Source organism: Mastomys coucha, unplaced genomic scaffold (assembly GCF_008632895.1).
Source record: "Mastomys coucha isolate ucsf_1 unplaced genomic scaffold, UCSF_Mcou_1 pScaffold23, whole genome shotgun sequence".
In the NCBI taxonomy this organism is placed as follows: Eukaryota; Metazoa; Chordata; class Mammalia; order Rodentia; family Muridae; genus Mastomys; species Mastomys coucha.
Window position 1 is genome coordinate 113,014,845 of NW_022196906.1, and position 20,000 is coordinate 113,034,844.

Below are 20,000 nucleotides of genomic sequence, written 5' to 3' on the forward strand. Positions count from 1 at the left end.
GACACGGTGATGGTTTTCCTGTCACCCTTGTCGTCGAGGACAGTGGTGGTCACAGGCACAATCTCAGCATGGAAGCATCCTCTGCTCTGGGCGCTCGCTGCCCTGCCAGCACCATGGACAGTGAGCATCAGGCCTGTTTGTCTCTTCCTGCCTGTCCCAGGCCTTTGCCAACTCAGGAAGGCTGTGCAAACAGGGACTGTCCTGACCCTGACAGAGCTCTCAGTGACCGCTAAGATTCCTCAGACACTACCTTCCTCAGGGAGGGAAAGGTGTGCCCAACGCTCTCCGGGCTCATTGACAGGGCTCATCCCAGTCAAGAGCAGAGAGTTCAGAGGTGTTACTGTTTCAGCTCTCCCTAATCTCTGGCTGCTAAGCCTGCTCAGCGGTCTCTTCCACAACGAGGCTGAGCCCTTGGGAATGTCTGATTCTTCAAGGCCCATGTTTGACTGCGAAAGATACAACTTCACCTGCTCCCCATCTTTAAATATAAAAGCAAGGTGCACCTCCTGGACATATTTTCTGGTTCTCACACTGTTGATACGTGAAGCATGTCAGGATGAGCAAAACAAGGGGGCAGGGATAGAGCCAGGAACACACAGCTGCCAGCGAATGCACACTGCTAGCCAACTCTAAAAGGTGAGGCCGCCTGGCTGACATTTTATCCCTCCCTTTGTTCTCAATCCGTGACCTGCGTGGACGGAGGCTCTGGTTGTCCTGAATAGCGGCCTAGGGCCACCATTCCAATCCCAGGTCTTCATCTTGGGCTAGGAGAATTAGGTCTTAGCACCACTGAGCCCCACACTCAGGCTTAAGTATCACCAGTGACCACCATGTCTGGTCAGAACTGGTTCTTTTTCTTATGTCCCAAGAAGCAGAGTAGAGGAGGAATTGAGGCCCAGCTAGGGAGAGGACACTCCCCAGAGAGACTGACCTCAGTGACCAGGCAGGGAAGAGCCACCCCACACTGCTGCTGACCCTTTCCACCTCCCAGCTGGAGGCCCGAGGCTACTCAACACCTTAGCATCACATTGGGAGCCCCAGCTCAGGCCATCTCCAGTCCCACCCTCAGCCCATCCCCCGCACTCACTTCTGCTGGGAGGCCAGCGCAAAGGCATCCTGCTTCTGCCGAGAAATGCCAAACCGCTCAGCCACATTCTCCGAGGTTATCCTAGTGCACACACGGGAAAGTAGAGGCTGTGGGTCTGCAGGCCTGAGGGCCAAGGCCCGGCTGAAGGGCTGTGCTTGCCCTTCTGGGCATCCATGTCAGAGACAGAGCTTCCAGTCCATGCCCTAAGGACTCCTGGCTCATCATAAATACTGAGCACCCATGTCCACAGATGCTCAGATTCACACCTCAAAGAGGGAAGAGCAGCCTGAACGTGGGCCTACAGAAGGAATTGTCCCCTGGGTGTGTCGTCTCTGCCCATGAGACGAGGGCAGGAGGATGCTGCGGACACTATCTGGCCCCAGTTTCTCCTGTGGTTTCCAGGCTACTCTTGGAAACACACAGGATGTAGAGAAAGACAGGTCAGGCTAGGGTTCTCATACAGTGAGCCTCCCAGAATCCCTTGCCCTTGGACACAATGAGGAGAGCTCACCAACATGGCCACAGAACTATAAAGCACTGGAGACATGGAATAGACTTTCCACATTACATGCCACTCATCCGAGTCCTCCCACTTGTCCAAGTCCTCCCCAGTGCTCCAGGTTTCCAAATAGGGCTTTTGGGGGACATCTGCCACCATTCTTGTGACTGGGCACCTGAGGTTGGGGGGCAACATGTGGGATATGTTTGGATCCTCAGGAGATTAGAGAAGACTCCAGTGCATCAAAAAAGGAAAGTCAGGGGTAGTGTCGATCCTGTACCTAGTTCCTGCTGAGTGCAAGACACTCGAAGGATGGAGAATGAGGGGAGGGGGCTCAAGGCTTGGCAATAAGGAGAAAAATTCCCTGGTCTATACACACAGACAGACACACACACACACACACACACACACACACACAGAGAGAGAGAGAAAGAGAGAGAGAGAGAGAGAGAGAGAGAGAGAAAGGGAAGGAGAGGGAGAGAGAAACAGAGAGATAGAGAAACAGAGAGTCAGAGACAGAGAGAGACAGAGACAGAGACAGAGACACAGAGAGTCAGAGACAGAGACAGAGAGAAAGAGAGTCAGAGACAGAGAGAGACAGAGACAGAGACAGAGAGAGAGACAGAGACACAGAGAGTCAGAGACAGAGACAGAGAGAAAGAGAGTCAGAGACAGAGAGAGACAGAGAGAGAGTCAGAGACAGAGAGAGACAGAGACAGAGAGAGGCAGTTCCTGTAGATACTCACCCCATTGGAATTAGGCAGTCTCTGGCCTTCTCATTCTCCAGCAGGCGCAAAGAGAAATTCCCAGGGTTCCCTCTCTCGGACAGGGTCATGGACTCCACCCTGAGAAGAAGGAGTGAGCTCTAGCCCTGGCAGGAAGCCCCAGGGACTTGCTGCACCAGCCAGGGAATAAATAAGCAGGCCCCACCCCAGGAAAGCAACAGCTACCTAGCCATCGGACAGGCACTCAAGAGTGCCTGAGCCACTTCTCCCTCCAGCCCAAGACGCAGCCCCAGCTCTGAGGTCCTGCTGCTGCATGGCGCTTACTGAGCCAAGTGGAGGTTCCCAGGGAAGGCCTTCCAGTCACCCCTCCAATGCAGCATAGACCAAATTAGCTTGATTCTCCCTCAGCGTCCCGAGTCAGAGGGAGGAAGAGAAACTTATAGGAAAGAAAGGCCTCGCCCAATGGTGCAGATTGACAAGTGGGTAAGATGGCCAGGACAGAGGAGAAAGGCATTGCTGGGGGTGGGGGGTGGCCATGAGGCCACATGAGTACCAGAGGCCTCCGCCAGGGCAGATTGACAAGTGGGTAAGATGGCCAGGACAGAGGAGAAAGGCATTGCTGGGGGCCACATGAGTACCAGAGGCCTCCGCCAAGTTCTCTCCTAACTTCAGCATTAACAGGAACTTTTCCGTTCCTTTGGAAGGAATGAGTATTAACTGCAGGCCCTTGAATGTGGCGGTGAGCACTGAGCTGTACCTCGGCCTTAAAAAAAAAGTTTTTCATTTTGAGACAGGATCTTGCTAGACTGCCTCAACCCCAGATTTACTCCATCGCTCAGGTGGGCCTTGACCCTGAAATGCTCCTGCTTCAGCTGGAACATAGACCTGGCCAGGTGCCTGAGTTCAGCTTACGCATGAAAACCTGTCAAATTGTGTGACCGAATGACATGTGCCCTGTAGAGTCAGCTGCGACCCTATTTAATCGTGCAACAACATCCTCAGAGCAGTGGTGGGTGTCTCTTTTTGAAGATGAGGATATGAAGTCCTGGGAAGGGACGAAGCTGGTCACTGTCACTAGCATGAACTCCAAAGAGACCATCTGGTCCCATAGTTCAATCCTGGGCAAGCTGCAAAATTTTTTATTTTTATATTTATTTATTTATTTATTTATTTATTTTTTTTTTTTTTGGTTTTTTTTTTTTTTTGGTTTTTTTTTTTTTCGAGACAAAACTGTATAGCCCTGGTTGTCCTGGAACTCACTCAGTAGACCAGGCTGGCCTTGAACTCAGAAATCCGCCTGACTCTACCCCTCAAGTGCTGGGATTAAAGGCGTGCGCCACCACCGCCCAGCACTGCAAATCTTAAATTAGGGGCTGGTCAGGTTGTGATACACCTGTCCTCCAGGTATAGCTGCTATGTCTCCAACATCAGGGTCCTCAACCTTCTTGGGACTAGATTAATCCCCGACGACCTCACAGGACCCCAGCTTTCCCCGTAAGCCACAACATCTGCAGTCCTTGTTATGACAAGCACAAAGAACAGTGAGGGGCAGGCTGGCTGTGACCCTTGCCCACCACGGTCTCCTGCTGACACACAGGTCAGGACGACCCGGTGCAGGCAGGCAGCCAGGACCTGACCACAGGCCAGCAATATTTCCTATCAAAAGCTATCCTACAGAAGCTGGAGCTGCTAGCTCCGAAGCCAGCCCAGGCCTTCTTCCCTGTATCTCCTAGGCTGCCTTCCAACAGCAGAGGGCCTCAACGCTCTCTTCTCTCCTGGAGATGCTGTCCATCATAACATCCATAGGCCTTTGAGCCAGAGGCAGAAGCAGAGGGACCCCTCTGAGTCAAGAGGGCAGTGAGCAGATCCCCAGAGATTCTGACCATGGCCCTGAGAACACAGTAGTGATCTGGAATCTCCCTTGGTTCCAGGATGGCAGACATGTTTACAGCCTAGGGACGTTTACGTAGTAAGGGAATGTCCAGACTTGAGGGAGTCACCGCACTACTTCTCTCAGGACCGTGGGAAGTCAGCTAGTGTGGCGGGAGTGCAAATGCCGCAGACATCGAGGGTGATGGTCAGAGTTGTAAGAAGGGAGGAGGCCACTACACCCAGAGCTGCATCCTAAGCTGCATCCGTAGGAGCCCAGCCCATGAAGCTGCATCCTAAGCTGCATCCGTAGGAGCCCAGCCCATGAAGCTACCACAGTGGGCGGGGAGAATCATGGCCAAGGAGAGAAACATTAGTTTAAGCATTGTGTTGGTTAATAAGGCCCACCAGGAAGCAATCTTACCCACAGGCCATGCCAATGTCATAAGACCCATTTCTGATGCCACCTGCAACAAAAGCACTTCATAACCATCCTTGGCCGGAGTGGGCCTGCCCCGGAGCAGCACAGCCCGTTCCCTCCCTGTTCTCGGGGCACACTCAGCAAAGCCTCACAGGAGATGCAGGAGCACTTGGGGTGCGGCCGTGGGTGCTGCTCCACTCTTTCTGCCTAGGGTCCTGAGGGTCAAGGACCAAGGTCGGGTACACTCATGGGCACCCAGCAGACAGCACTTACCAGCAATGTTGGCCACTGCCTGCAGTCCTGATGAACACTGTCTGTTGACTGTAGACAAAGGCACAGTCTCTGGGATGCCGCTGAAACAGAGGGGAGATGGCGGTCAGCCCTGGGTGTTCAGCCAGCCCTGGACGTGACCCTGTCTCACGGAAAGCAGGGCTTCTAGCCCTCATGAGAGCCCGAGCAGTGTGTGTATAGACCAGGGCACCAGGAAACCCCCACTGGAGCAGATCCGTAAGAATGGGAGCAGCTACTGTGCAGGCCTGCCTCCATGGTCACAGCCTAGAGCCCCCAAGCACTTTCTCATCTGTCCCATGGTTCTCAACACAGACCATTGGAACCTGATGTGAGCCACAGACAACCCTCACCATGAAGACTCTGCAATGAAAACCATTCGTTTCTGTGGCCCTCCAAAGACAAGCAAGCCTGCTGCTAGCCTAAGGCATGCAGTAGCACCCCAACATTGGGCCACCATTTATCCCCACCTCGACCTTTCTAGTAGACAGAGTTGGCCCAATGTGTCCAGTTTTCTCCCCTGTGAAGTGTTTCCCCATTCCCCACTGTCATTCTTCAATCTCCTGCTCTGGACCCCCCTGGGTGCAGCCACTGAAATTATCAGAGCTACCTTCCAAGGTGGCACGCAGGCCTTGGCCAACATGGCTAAGCACTGGGAGCCTCCCAGAGCCTTGACTGACATTCCAAGAACCCCAAAGGATGAGCACCCCAGGATGAGCACACAGGGTGGTTCTGATGTGCAGGTAAACTGGAGAATCCCTGAACTGCTGCTCCGAGCCAGGTTCTGAAGGAGCCCCAGGAGGATGGCTCCCTCCACTGTGAAGGTTCTCCAAGGTTCCCTAATGTCTGGTTGCCACTCCTTACCAAATTCATCAAGTTTCTCCTAAACAGCCTCTGAGCCTGAGGCTCCACCTGAGAGAGGCTGAAGAGCTGGCAGTACTACCTCATTGGATACCCAACCACAATACGAAGGAAGACTGTGGGAAGGCCACATCACATGACAGAGGGGCCACGCATTTGAAGCCTACAGGTTTGAGGAAGGTAAGCACAGGGGGCAAGAGTATGTTTGAGCAGGTTTTATCCAGAACCGGGAAGGCAGACAGAAACTGCCCTTCATCGGGACAGAATGGGTAGAAGAGGCAGGTAGCCCTGATACAGTCAGTTTGGGGAAGCCAGTTGGAGATGAGAGTACAGTTAACCTGGAGAGGGACTGGGAGGCCTCGAACCTCAGGTTAAGTCTAACCCTTGCCAGTTCCCAGAGGTTCTGTTTGTCTGTTTGCTGTCTGTCTGTCTACTCCTGATCTGTCACTGGCCAGTTTGCTATGACTTTTGACCCATGCAGCAGAAGGACTGAGGGAAGAGAGTCCTCAGCCTCTACGGAGGAGCGGAGGAGCGAGTGAACCACTGCTTGCCCAGTAGGGGAAGCCAAGCATATCAGGTCTCCCCCTGAGCTCCTGTGCCTGCGTGGGGTGCCACCCCATCCCCGAGCTGCTAATGACTAGACGAGCCTGGACTTCGCAGGTGCTCAGCTAAGAATGGAAGCAGACGCCCTTAGTGTGGCCACGAGATTATTTACACTCTAAAGGGGATGCAATAAGTTGTCTTGTTTAAAGCCCTGACCCAGTCCCCAAGTCCTGGATGCCTTGGCCATGGGCCCAGCGACACACCCCCTCTAAGTAGGGAAAAGGTTACTGGGAGCAGGTCAGGTCAGTGGACTCCAGTTGCCTCAATATCTTCATTCCACCCAATCTTCCATCACACACAGATACAACCCCAGTGCCAGGGCTAAAAGCAGTCAAGGTGGACAGCCAAGCTGGAGGGGGCGGGATTACCTCAGGAACTGGGCGATACGTGCCATGATAGCTCCGGCCCCGGGCTGAAGCACATTGCCTGTGGACAGAAGAGCCTTCACTCAGTGCCAGGTGGTGTCCCAAGACCTAAAGTGAAACATTCCAGATCTCTCCAAGAGTCACAGCCTCTGGAGAGATGCTCATGTCTGTGGAGGCTCAGAATCTGGGGAATGGGGAGTCAGCTACCTAACAGCCTGTCTTCAGCCAGTACAATGCTGGAGAGCTCCCAGCGTGCTTGCTAAGGCATGCTCCTCTAAATCTCAGGAAAAGACGGGGAGAGACTGGGGTAAGAGACAGTGCAAAGCATGGAAGCTGTGGGAGGCGGAGCTGTGGGAGGCGGGGCTGTGGGCGAGGGAAGTGAGAGTCTGCAACTCTCACCTCCCCAAGTGTCCACCTCCAAGGCCTGCGTCACTGCAGGGACGAGGGACAGACTGGCACCTCGGGACAAAACCATGTCCTACACTATGTTCTAGCTCAGGGAAAGAGCAGGGGTTAGGGCAGAGTGGGATGAACCCATCTGCACCTGTATCCCGGGACAGGATGTCCGTGTAGGTAGAGAACCGCGTTTTCCCACGGAAAACCTGCAGGTCTCCAGGAACATCTGGGCTTTAGAGCTTCTTAGGGGGCGCTCGGCTTTCCAGCTCCTCTCAGTTGGCAGATGTGCCACGAGGGGAAGTCCAAGGTTCTAGGCTTGAGACTGGCCATGAGGTCTGGTTCAGACCTCTATGGTCCAGTGCCCTTCCCTTCAGTAACTCACGTCTGTGAGATGGGAGACGGATCCCAGGAAGGAGAGCGAGGAAGAGCCGGTGCAGGACCCGCAGGGGAGCTCACCCACAGAGATGTCTCCCAGCTGCTCAGGCTTTAGTTTCACGTCCTGGAGAACCGCGGTCAACACGGCTGACAGAAGCTCGTCGGGGGTGGTGTCCTGCAGGGCGAGGCGCAGCAGTGGTGAGCCCAGCTCCCGCATCTCCCACCGGGGGACTCTGCGGTCACCGGAGCCCCGAGGGCAGGACCCCACCCGCGCTGGCCGCCTTCTGCTCCCCTCGCCCCCCCGAGGGGCCTCACCTTGAAGCCGCCGCGGCTGGCTCGGCCGATGGGGGTGCGCCGCCCGTGCACCACCACCACGTCGGAGGCCGAGGCCTGCGGGAAGCCAGCGAAGCAGGGCGCAGCCTGCAGCGCAGAGCTCGACTCGGGCGGGCCGGCCAGGTGGCCCAACACTACCTGCAGCCGGTGCATCTCGGAGATGGGTCCCACCGATTCGCTTGGGCTCTGGGCGCTGATCCTTGTGAATAAAAAGACACCGGCTTGCACAAGGCAGAGCTGATTGGAGCCTTACTTTTTTTTTTATAAGTCTCGCCTACTCATTCTGCAGCCAATCAGAAGGAGAATCTCTTTGAGTCCCACCCCACCCCCACCTCCCAGCTTCTCAAAGCAGGTTAAAAAACTTCAAAACCCCTCCTTCTTAAGTTCATCCATATACACTTGTGATGGTGCAAGTGGGTACTGCGCAAGTTCAAGGCCCGTCTGGGCTACAAAATAAGATTGTTTTTTTCAAATATAATTTTTTTAAAAAAAGTTTGTGCACAGTTTTGAAGCCCCTCCCAGAAGTGTAAACTGGAACTTTCCTGTTGTTCCTAGCGTTTTGCAATCCACACTGTAGGCAGGACCTCAAAGTCTTGTAGATTTCTGAACATGAACCAGGAAACCCCCCTCCAAACATGGCCATTGCACACTAGCAGACAAGAGGCAGGACGTTCTGGGGCCGTGGCAGCAGCTTCACACTGCGGATGGAGCTAGGGGTCCCACTCCGGTCTCTCCTGAGTCCCTGCGGTTCCCAGGCCTACTCTTGGGCAGTGTGGTGGCCCAAGAACCTATTTTATCAAGGCACGGTAGCAGTTCAAAGGTCTCTGAGAGGATCTTACGGGTCTTGACACCTCTGTGCGCCTATCTGAGATGACCTCATCTTTGCACCCGTTCAGCGCCCACTCCCCTCGCCCCCTTCACAGAGATGTCTGCCAAGGCAAACGTGTGCCTGATACTTCAGCTGATCAATGGCTTCCTGGTGAGTGAATGAATCGGGGCTCCCTGGATCTAGAATGTGTTACCAGCCTTGAAGAGTAAGACGGGGTTCCCCATTCACAGTGACAGGTCAGCCCCAAACCACGACAACTACCCAGGAGAGCCCAAAACACGAAAGCAGAGGAGACTGGGAGAGAGCTCAGAAGGTAAGTGGAGGCCAGAGGTCAGATCCCTAGTGCACACGTCAACGCTGGGCAGGCTTGGCAAGGGCCCCGTGACCTTAGTGCTCACGTGGGAAAGGGAGAGCGTCCTTGGGGCAAAGTGGCTACTACCCCAGTCAAATCACTGTGTTCAGAAAAAGACCTCGTCTCCAAAAATAAAGGAGAGCAGGGCTCAGGATGGCATCCAACATCAACCTTTGCCCTACACATATGTGCACGCTCACCTGCCTGCATACATTTGAGCGTAGATACATACACCAACACACATATATGAGCAAGTACAAGAGAAAGATAGGTTTTCTGGGACAGGAGCACTGGAGCCTCAGACTCCTGAAGGCTGATCTACCCTTCCTGTCACCGTGTCCCAATCTTCCTAAGTACAGGGCCCTGTGCCCTTTAGACACCCCAGAGGGCACGCTGCATTGGGCCTCCTCCCTTGTCCCCTCCCCACTGTCTTCCAGTGCTGGTCTTTGTGAACCTCTTAGAGCCCCAGGGGAGAGCCTGTGGTCCCCTCAGCTCCTAGGACGCATGTAGAACCCACAGCCCACTGTCTGCATGGGGCTAGGCCAAGGAGAGCCACCCAGGACAAAAACTATCACTTATCTAAGGCCTGAAGAGAAATTCTGAGATTTTGTGTTTTATTTCGGTTTGTGTTTGTTTGCTTGCACGGATGCTGAGTGAGACTGTTGTAATGTCAAAATGCTGAATTCTTCTGCATTGAGCAAGGCCAGAGAAGTTCGTACAACATCAGAAGGGTAGGCTCACCCCCTCTACAACCAGGATGGTAGATCTCAAAGCATAGTTCTAAGTTCCACATCACTGGCCCGAGTCCTTAACTGGAAGGGTGGGAACTCTGCCCGGCACAGGGGAAAAGAATTACAGAGTCCAGGACCACAGAGCTTCTCTGGGGCAGAAGGCAGGGAGGGCTAGCAGAGAGGTGACAGACATTACAACTGCCAGCTCCGGGGCCCACCACAACTGTAGGAGGACCCCTGGCTCCACACGCCACATCCTCCTAGCTGCTGCCAGGGGACTCACCTTTCCTCACGTGGAAAGGGTGCTGTGTGGCTGACCGTTTGAGGATGAAGACTCTTAGCTCATCCCAAAGACTGAATCTTTTGCTTGCTTTTTGTTTTGTTGTTCGTTTTGTTTTGTTTTGCTCTGTTTTTGAGACAGTGTCTCGGGCATCCTGGGCTAGCCTCGACCTGCATATGCAGTTGAAAATGACCTTGAGCTCCCCACTCCTGGCAGCTTCTGAGTGCTGGTTTGCAAGGTTTGTAACTCCACACCTCGTTTATTCACGGCTGGGGGTGGGGGTGAGAATCCAGGCAAGCATCCAAACAACTAAGCTACATTTCTAGACCTAGTGTGTGTGTGTGTGTGTGTGTGTGTACTCGCACTCACACACAGCTCACCTGTGGAAATTGGAGGACAATCTTTAGTTGTCATTTCTCTCTTCCCACTGTGGGATCAAGGAAGGACCTCAAGTTATCAGGAATGCATAGCAAGTGCCTTTATGCACTGAGCCATCTTGCCAGCCCTCAATTTTTCTCTCAGTGGTGGTCTTTGAAGCACAAAAAGGTATTTTTTTTTATTCAGCTCCTCTTATTTATGAAAAACATTTTTGCACAGGAGTCATTAAGCTTTCTGGGTTTCCCCTCTGTGTTGTCTGGTGGGCATTTCCCCTTTTCTGTCCCAGCATTGAGCTGGCTTCTCATCATTTTATTATGTGATTCTTAAGATCTCCTTCATCTCTTTCCTCCTTTCTTCTCTGTTTCTCTCCATCCTCATCTTCCCCATTTTCAGTTTCTTTTGTATGCTTGAAGCATGTCTATTTTCTTTGTGCACATGTGTGTTTGTGTGGATGCGCATATGTGTCAGGTGTGCATGTGTGTGAATTCATATGATAGCCACAGATCAGCCCTGGGTGCTGTTTCCCATGAACTGACTTAGTGCCCTTTACCCTGATAAAGCAAGTGCATGGGTTTGCTTATTGTAGCTCACAGTTTAGGTGTCAGTCTGCTCTAGCAGGGAGGTCACATCACATGCACAGCCAAGAGCAGACAGACAAATCTGCCCGTGCTCAGTTGAGCTGAACGTCCTCTCTACTTGTAAAGTAAAAGCTCCCCTGTCTAGGGAATGGTACCACCTACAGTGAGCTAAAGATCTTCCCACATCAATCAACACAAAACAGTCCCCTATGAACACGTCCACAGGTCACCGATCCAGTCAGTGTCTCACTGAGACTATCTGTTAAGTTTGATGAAAAAACCCAGGCCTGATGGTCCCTACACCCAGTACTTGGGAGATGAAGGCAGGAGGATCAGGAATTCAAGGCCCTCTTGGATACTTTTCAAGTTTAAAGCCAGCCTAGGCTACATTAGATGCTGTCTATCCCCACACCCATTGATTAAAGTTTAATGGAAAGCAAGAATCTCAGGTGGAGGGCGTTCTAAATGTCTACTGTTGCTAGAACACTCTAAGAACAGCATTGTTGATGGAAAACTGGTAAGGTGACAGGTGCCACAACAGGGCAGGTGTCAACCATTAGGTGTTTGTAGACACAAGTAACTGAGCTTGAAAGGGGAGAGCTGCTGTCTCCTTAAATGGCTATGAGTACAGCTTCACAGTTTCTTGTTCCTAACAAGGGGTTTTACACACACACACACACACACACACACACACAAAGAGAGACAGAGTCAGAGAGAGAACCAAAATCAAATACAAGAGTCATGATGAGTCATTACCATATTGTCCTATAGTCAACTTTGCTCTTAATAAGTTACCTCAGAACGCTAGCTTCTCTGGCCCACGACCAGGGAGCTTTTTAGGGCATGTGACCTATGAAGAGGCAGGCAGGATCAGGAACGTGCAGCTCTGCATGCAACGGCATCTTTCCTGTGCGAGCATGCACATGTTCCCCAGTAAGACCCCATGGCTTCCCGAGCTCAAGTTTATTCTTGTTTTTGGAAGAGATCCCTGGTGCTGCCCAAAGTAAGCCTTCCATTCACTCTCTCACCTCCTGCTTGTTGTGCTTATTGATCAAGGGTGACCCCACTATGCTTGCTGGCAGAGGGGTTGTCACCATCCATCTAGGGGATGGAGATGTTGCTTAGCTGGTAATATGCTTGTCTGGCACGCACAAGCCACCATTTAATCCCCAGCACTTCACGAATGTAAGCAAGGTGTGACTGTGCTGGCTTGCTCCCACCAGGCGTCAGGAGGGAGAACACTGAGGAGTGTTAGAACCCCCAAGATTACCCTCAGTGACATGGCAGCTTTGAGCACAGTCTAGGATACCCTGTCTCAAAATAATAGATTTTAAAAATTCAAAATTTTAAATGGTGTTGATCACTGTTTCCAACTAAAATTTATATTCAAATGAACAACAAAACTTCTCATTTAGTTTAGCCCTTGGTGTATATAAAAGGAGAAAATGAGGCCCAGTGACGTTGCAGTGGAGATGGGACCTGAATCCAGAATCTTGACTCTTATTTTTAATGTATGTGAGTACACTGTCACTGGGTATCGCAGCCCATTACAGAGGGTGGCGAACCACCATGTGGGTGCTGGGAATTGAACTCAGGACCTCTGGAAGAACAATCAGTGCTCCTAACCACTGAGCCATCTCTCCAGCAACCTTCCCAAGAATCTTGACTTTTAATCTAATTCCCTCCCCATCTTTGTCCCTCTAACCTTGGCATACAGCAGCTTTGTAAAAGACAAAATGTCACCTAGACGGATGACTCCCTCAGGTCTAGCAGCAGATGGTATGCTCTTCCTAGGGAGAGTCTCAGGAGAAGAACATGGTTTGGGGGCCTGCTTGCTCGTGCGTTTGTGTGAATGTGAGTGTGCATATGTGTGTTTGTGTGTATGTGTGTTTGTGTGTGTGTACGTGCATGTGCATGCACTCACAAGCATGCATGAATATGTGGTTTATGCAGATGCTCATGTGCATGTCGAGGGCAGAGGCCCATGTGAATGTCTTCCTTGATCTCCCACCCTCTTTGAGACAGAGTCTCTTACTGAACCTAGACTTTACTGACTTGGCTAGACTGGATGAGCAGCAAACCATAGAGATCCTCCTGCCTCTGCATCCCTACTGCTAGGGCTTTAGGCGCCATGCCTCCATGGTTCTGTGCCTCCATGGCTCCATGGCTCCATGGCTCTGTGCCTCCATGTCTCTATCCCTCCATGACCTCATGCCTCCCTTCATGGCTCCATGGCTCCATGACCTCATGCCTCCCTTCATGGCTCCATGCCTCCATCCCTCCATGGATCCATGACCTCATGCCTCCCTTCATGGTTCCATGCCTCCATCCCTCCATGGATCCATGACCTCATGCCTCCCTTCATGGCTCCATGGCTCCATGGATCCATGACCTCATGCCTCCCTTCATGGCTCCATGGTTCCATCCCTCCATGACCTCATGCCTCCATGGTTCCATCCCTCCATGACCTCATGCCCTCCATACCTGGTTGCTGCATGAGTACTGGGAATCAAACTCTGGCCCTCATACCAATGGGGCATACACTTTACTGGCTGGATCCATGCACTTTCAAAATCGCATTCCCCTGCCTACAGGCCCCATTCTCTTAGCACTTTCAAGTGTATTTAAAAAATTTTATTTACATTCATTTAATTTCTTATATACTTTTTTGTTATTGGACATATTTTAAAATTTTTCTTTTTTTAAGGGGAAAAACTTGTTTTCTTTTCTCTTTCTTTTTTTCTTACTGTTTTTTTTTTTCAGATATTTTGTGTGTTAAGAGACATTCATACAGAAGAGTGCAACCTCACACTGAGAATGCTCTTTAAACAGACTTCAAGTAGTTTAATCACCCAGTCTGAAGCCCTGGAAACTTCTAGAGTCCTAGGCCCCATTAAGAAAGCCATTCTGCCAGGATCAGTTAAAACCAGTCATATCCTTATTTTATCCCTGAAAACCCCTCAGAATTTTGTATTTAATGTTTTAACCCCTTGAAGTTTTCATTTGATTTTTTCATATATTTTGATCATATTCATTCCCTCCCCTGACTCCTCCCGGGCCCTCCCTACCTCCCTACCTACCCAGCTTCATGTTCTTTGACTCCATGGGGACTCCCCTGTCACCTGGAAGGACAGGCTACTTGCCAGTCTGAGTGGATTTACATGGGCAGAGTGCTTCAGCAAGAGAGATGGAGATGGTACAGCAAAGCTGCTGTGTGACCGCTCCCATGCTGGGCCTCCATAGTCTCTGAGCCTGCCTCGGCTTGTCCTAAGGAGACATCTAGAATGTGCCCTGGGGCCTTACAGCTGTAAGATGGGGGATTAAATAAAGGGCTTTTCCATCCCTGAGTGATAGAACCCAGCCTTGGACCAGGGCCATCTTTGTGCAGATAGCCCCACTTCTGTTGGGGTATCCACTGTGACCTTAGCACGATGCTCTGTCCACTGCTCCTGTGCTCCGACCTTTCCCCTACTTAGATGAGAATGTGTGACCAGGCCCACAGCCGAGGGCTTCAGGACTAGAGCAAAGGTTCTTCGTGGCCTGATTTTTTCAACCCAGGTGAGCCTGTTGCTTTCCTGGTGAAAGTGTGGACTCTGGCCTCATGTGAGGTAAATGACCACACTGAGCCCTGCTTCTGCTTCTCTCCCTTGGCTTGTTATGCAACCCTCAACTCCGGGCCTGTTTGATTTCTAGACCTTTGGGGGATAGGTCAACACATGGAGACGGAAGCCCAGGAAAACCTGCTCATCTTGGCTCTGCCAGGATGAAGATGCAGTAGGTCTTCTACCTCCACACATAAACTGAAGAGCTGATCTTTCCACCCCAAGGGTCAGGAACAAAGACAACACGGACAGGTGTTAGAACAGGCAGGAAGTGCAAGCTTTGGGAACTGGGAGAGAGTCAGACTTAGCCAGGGGCTCAAGGTCTGCCTTTCCCCAGACTCACTTTCCAGTTCTCCCTGCTCCTCACCTTGCCTTTCTCTCCTCCAGCTTATCTACCTACTTTCTGCTTCTCTGCTCATGCTGGCCCCGCAGGGGGTAGTCCCTGAATGCTCTCCCAATCTAAACTGACTCTCATCTCTGGGCCTCTGCTTTTCCAAGCTCTTGGGCTTTAGATGAGGTGTCCTGTCCCTTGGTGAGGCTTTGTCATCTGGCCCCTCTGTCAGCCTCTGTGTTGGATAAGCAGTTACAGGAACAGTTTTGTCAACAGCTCGCTGTTTCTCAGTCTACAGGTGCTCAGCAGCCGTCTGATGAAAACCTGGTCCATAGAAGGAAATAGCGATGCAGAAGTGAATTAGGGGGACGTGTCAGGTCTTTACCAGGATCCATCTGCCTACAGAGCGTGATGGGTACCTGTTGCCACTTAAACCCTCTCTGTTTCTTTCAGGAGGTGCTATTGGCCCATAGCCAGATCCTGGCTGCTCTGCAGTGGGATCACCTGTGTCCTGGTTGGAAGACAGCCCAAGTCCACACACAGAGACTGGGGCAGCCAAGAGCCACAGCCAGCCTGCCCTTGGCTGCCTATTATGTTTCTGTTTTGAGGACATCAGGTGACTTGAGGGATCAGAAGGGCTGGGATTCTGAGAGTTACTCAAAAGCTATGGATTATTGACATAGAATCTAATTCCTGGTCCTTGAGGATACACACATCCCGACTTGCCCATCTTTTACCTTTGAGATTTCAGCCTACCTATGAGCTCTTTGAGTTTCTGGGACCAGACTGCCAATTCGAGGTCCAAGCTGGGACCCTACAGCTTTCTTACTTCTTCGGACGTTGGTGTGCTCACCTATAAAGGGTCAGGTGACTCAGATCTGTGGCTAGTTGGGAGGACCATGGGGTCATAGCGACAGCTGACACCATGGGGCTTTTCAGTGGTGATAGTGTCACAGAGCTCTCAAACCAGAAAGCATTGTTAAGCATCCTCTATCCTGGCCACATAGCTTGCCAGCCACCCCACTTCCCTGTCTATTCTAGCCAGATCTCTCTTTGATGTCAGCTCTGTTCTTGCTTTATAGGAAATCTCTGTCCTGTCTGTGGGGGAACAGAGACCCAGAGCGGGCTGGTTGGGTGTGCATCCTGCACTGTGAGAGCCACTGGAAGACTTAATGGCGCCTGCCAGTTGGCGGGATAAACATTGTACCCAGCAACAGGTCCTGGGCCCTGGAGGTTGTGTGTCCTTAGTGCAAGGCAGAGACAGCGTTCAGCTGGCCTGCAACCTGACTCCTGCCTGGCTACCGGCCTTGTTGGGCCTACCAGCTGCCTCATGGCCTTCCCCACAGCCCTACACACAGGCCACTTTCCCTGGGACTTCCTACTAGGGCCAGCCCCCGGCTCCTCCCCCTTCTCTATGTCAGCACCTCAGAAACTTGAACCTTGAGCTATTATTCCCATGGAGAACAAGCAGGGGAGCTCTGGGGTGTGGCCATGCTTGCTTCTTTTACAACCATCTCTGGATAGAGAGCTAGAGTTGCCCCAGAGACACTGTATTTCATTCCTGGGGTGCATGCTCAGTAACTTAAAAGCTCCCAGTGAGGCCTACATCTTCCAAGGTTTTTATTTTATTTTTATATTTATCACTTTATCTTACATTTTATTATCATTATTTTATATATTTTATTTGTTCTTCTCTCATATGGGTTTCCCCTCCCTCTCCTCTCAGCCAGCCCTATCTCCTCCCCCTTTATTTCTCTTCAGAAAAGGGCAGGCCTCCCGTGGTTATCAACCAGCCATGACCCGATCACATTGCAGTAAGACCAGGCACCACCTCTCCTATTGAGGCTCCATGAGGCAACCTGGTAGGAAAAAAAGGGTCCTAAGAGTGGGCAACAGAAGCAGAGATGCCAAGCCTGTGTCTCAGGAGCCACCTCACGTCACCTCTCAGCAGTTTTAATGGAAGATGATTTTATACAACATATTTTGATGTTTCTCCTTCTCATCTTCAGTTCTTCCCAGATCCTTCCGAGTTCCTTACCTACTCAATTTTGTGTTCTTTTTTCTTTTCTCTCTCAATACACAAAACAAATAAAACCCCAAGAATCAAACACAAGAAACACACACACACACACACACACACCAAAAATAACAAGCAAGTAAAAGACCAATAAGTAAAAGGAAATGCCAAAACAGGCAAATAACACAAGAAATCCACACAGACACACTGAGTTCATGTTGTGCACTCCTGCGCACGGGACCTGCTCTGTTGTTAGGTTGATCTACCCACCAAGACTCCCCAGAAGAAAGCCGATTCTCCGTTTGCCAGCAAGTATCAATCGCAGAGAGCTCCTTGGTTGTAGAGTTCCTTGGTTACGGGTGGGAGCCTTTATTCACTCCCACTGCCCCATCTGTCTTACCCTGTGCTGGTCTTGTGCTTGCTGCACAGTCTGGGCTCATGCATACATTGGTACTGTTGTGCCCGGAGGACATGATTTCCTTAGAGACTTCTATAACCTCTGGCTCTTACGTTTTCCATCTCCTCTCCTGAGTAGGCCTCTGAGCCTTAGGGGAAGGAAGGATTTAAAAAAAAGCATTCCATGTAGGACTGAGTGCTTAAAAGTCTCTCGCTCTCTGCATGTTGTCTAGTTGTGGGTGTCTGTGTTAATTCCAACTTATCGTAAGAAACACTTCTCTGAAGAAGGCTGAGAGAGACACAGATCTATGTGGTATAGCAATATACCACAAGGAGTTATTTTATTGCTATGTTCCTTTAGTAGAATAATAGTACTAGGTTCCCCTTAGGCCCATGACCTATCTAGTACGACTCTTGGCCACTTTAGCAGTGTCAGGTATGAGTTCCAACTCGTGGAGTGGCCTTAAATCCAACCAGGAGAGTGGTTGGTTACTCCTGCAACGACTATGCCACTATTACACTAGTGCATCTTCTGCAGGAAGGCTGCTGTTGTAGATTTCAGGCTTTGTAGCTGGGAGTTTGCTGGTCACTTTTCTACTCTGGTAATATACAGAGCACCTTCCAGTACCACGAGCACTAGTCAGTAGGGCGAACCCTCTAGTTAGGCCCTTCCAGTACCACGAGTACTAGTCAGTAGGGCGAACCCTCTAGTCAGGCCCTTCCAGTACCACGAGTACTAGTCAGTAGGGTGAACCCTCTAGTCAGGCCCTTCCAGTACCATGAGTACTAGTCAGTAGGGCGAACCCTCTAGTCAGGCCCTTCCAGTACCATGAGTACTAGTCAGTAGGGCGAACCCACTAGTTAGGCCCTTCCAGTACCATGAGTACTAGTCAGTAGGGTGAACCCTCTAGTTAGGCACCAGCTCACTTCCGTGTTCAATGACTAAGCAAGTCTTGCCTTCAGCAATAGGGTCTTTAATCCATCAGGTTATGAAGAGCAAGAACTTGTCTTGGCATTAGCCTGTGATATTTGGAAGGTTAGTTGGTGCTCCTTTGGTCAACAGCTCACAAGATGTAGCCAGTTCCTTGCACTGGAGGTTTTATTTGGTTGTATAAAATGTCTACTTTCACGTAGGTATCTGTTTCAGGAAGCTTCTACAGTAGTGGGTCTCATATGGCTTTTCAAATGCCCTTAAATGTTTGCTGTCCCTGCCCATATCCCTCCTCACCCTCCTTGTCCATCTCTCTCCCCTGCTTAATCCTATTCCCATTTCTCCTTTGCGTCCTATAACACTATGTTCTATTGTCCCTCCCTTTGGGGTAGGGCGCTGGTCATTGCCTCACAGAGGCTCAACTCCTCCGTTTCTCACTTCCTTTTTCCTCATCTTCACAGTAATTTTTGTTTGCAAGTTCATTTTCCCTAGACAGCCCCATGAGTCTGTGCTCATTTGGTGATTTCTGACTAGATTCTGCATTTGCTTCTTCTGAGATGGGGGTGAGGGTAACTTTTAGGCTAACAACTCAGAAACAGTAGAAATACACCAGGCCCTAAAAGGTGCCTGTGAAGGGGAGGATTCTCCAGATCCAGCAGCCAGCCAAAAGGCAAATGAGAGTTCTGGCATCCACAGATGTTTGTGTGCCCGTTTCTAGATGTATTATTACTTGAGTCCTTGTTCACAAGGAGCCAGCTCCCCTGTGAGCACGTTCAATACTATCTATTCGATCACAAAACCGTCAGGTTTGTGGGAGATACAATGTGCTGACAGTGTATCAGTTTACATATTTACTCCACTAACTGATGGCTCCTCTTTCCTTGTAGATGCCCCAGGGTTAGACAAAAGCTACTCTTTACAAGTTCATGACTTTCAGTCAGGAGTCTAGACCAGGAAGTGGGCTTTGACTGGCAGAAGACCCCACAGAGGGAGAGAGGAAGCAATGTCGGACCCTGACACTGAGGGACTTCTGTGTTTGCCCACTGAAGACTTGGAGGAGCCATATGTTAGCTGACAATGGCAGACTCAACCTGGGAAAGCGTGGCTTCTGAGGACTGCCGGGTGGGTGCTGTGCCAGTTACTTCTCTAGCTTCCTTTCTGTGGCTTTGATTAAAATGTTCAACCAAAAGCAACTTGGGAAGGAAAGGCTTTATTTGGCTTATACTTCTAGGTTACAATCCATCATTGAGGAAACCCAGGGCAGACACTCCAGGCAGGAACACTTTCCTGGCTCACTCATAGCTCAAGTTTTTTGTTGTTGTTTGTTTGTTTGTTTTAAGTTTTATTTTATTTATTTCATGTAAGTACACCGTAGCTGTCTTCAGACACACCAGAAGGGGACATCAGATCCCATTACAGACGATTGTGAGTCACCATGCAGTTGCTGGGAATTGAACTCAGGACCTCTGGAAGAGCAGTCAGTGCTCTTAGCCACTGAGCCATCTCTCCAGCCCCTCAAGCTTTTCTTTACAGAGCTCTGCACCTAGGGATGGACTGGCCCTTGTACATCAATTCATAATCAAGACAAGCTTCACAGACATGCCCTCAGGCCAATCTGATCTAAACAATTCCTTAATGGAGGTCTTTCTCTCAGCAAAGCCCAGGCAGTGTCAAGCTAAGTCGGACAGTTACTTTCCATTCACTGAGACAAAGTACCCTGACAAAAGCAGCTTGAGGGAGACTGTTTATTTCA

At 50.8% G+C, this 20,000-nt stretch overlaps 1 protein-coding gene across 1 annotated transcript in view; it reads right to left on the reverse strand.

The window, feature by feature from the left end:
- The window catches only part of LOC116073717 (3-ketoacyl-CoA thiolase B, peroxisomal-like), a 9,794-nt gene extending 1,798 nt beyond the window's left edge, over positions 1-7,996 (reverse strand). Inside the window, exons 1-8 of the mRNA XM_031345740.1 lie at positions 7,805-7,996; positions 7,571-7,664; positions 6,722-6,779; positions 4,875-4,954; positions 4,605-4,647; positions 2,333-2,431; positions 1,088-1,168; positions 4-102 (exon numbers count right to left, since the gene is read on the reverse strand). Coding sequence (XP_031201600.1) covers positions 4-102; positions 1,088-1,168; positions 2,333-2,431; positions 4,605-4,647; positions 4,875-4,954; positions 6,722-6,779; positions 7,571-7,664; positions 7,805-7,975 — 725 coding nt within the window. The 5' untranslated portion in view covers positions 7,976-7,996. The remainder of the gene's footprint in view (positions 1-3; positions 103-1,087; positions 1,169-2,332; positions 2,432-4,604; positions 4,648-4,874; positions 4,955-6,721; positions 6,780-7,570; positions 7,665-7,804) is intronic.
- Between the last annotated feature and the right edge of the window lie 12,004 nt (positions 7,997-20,000).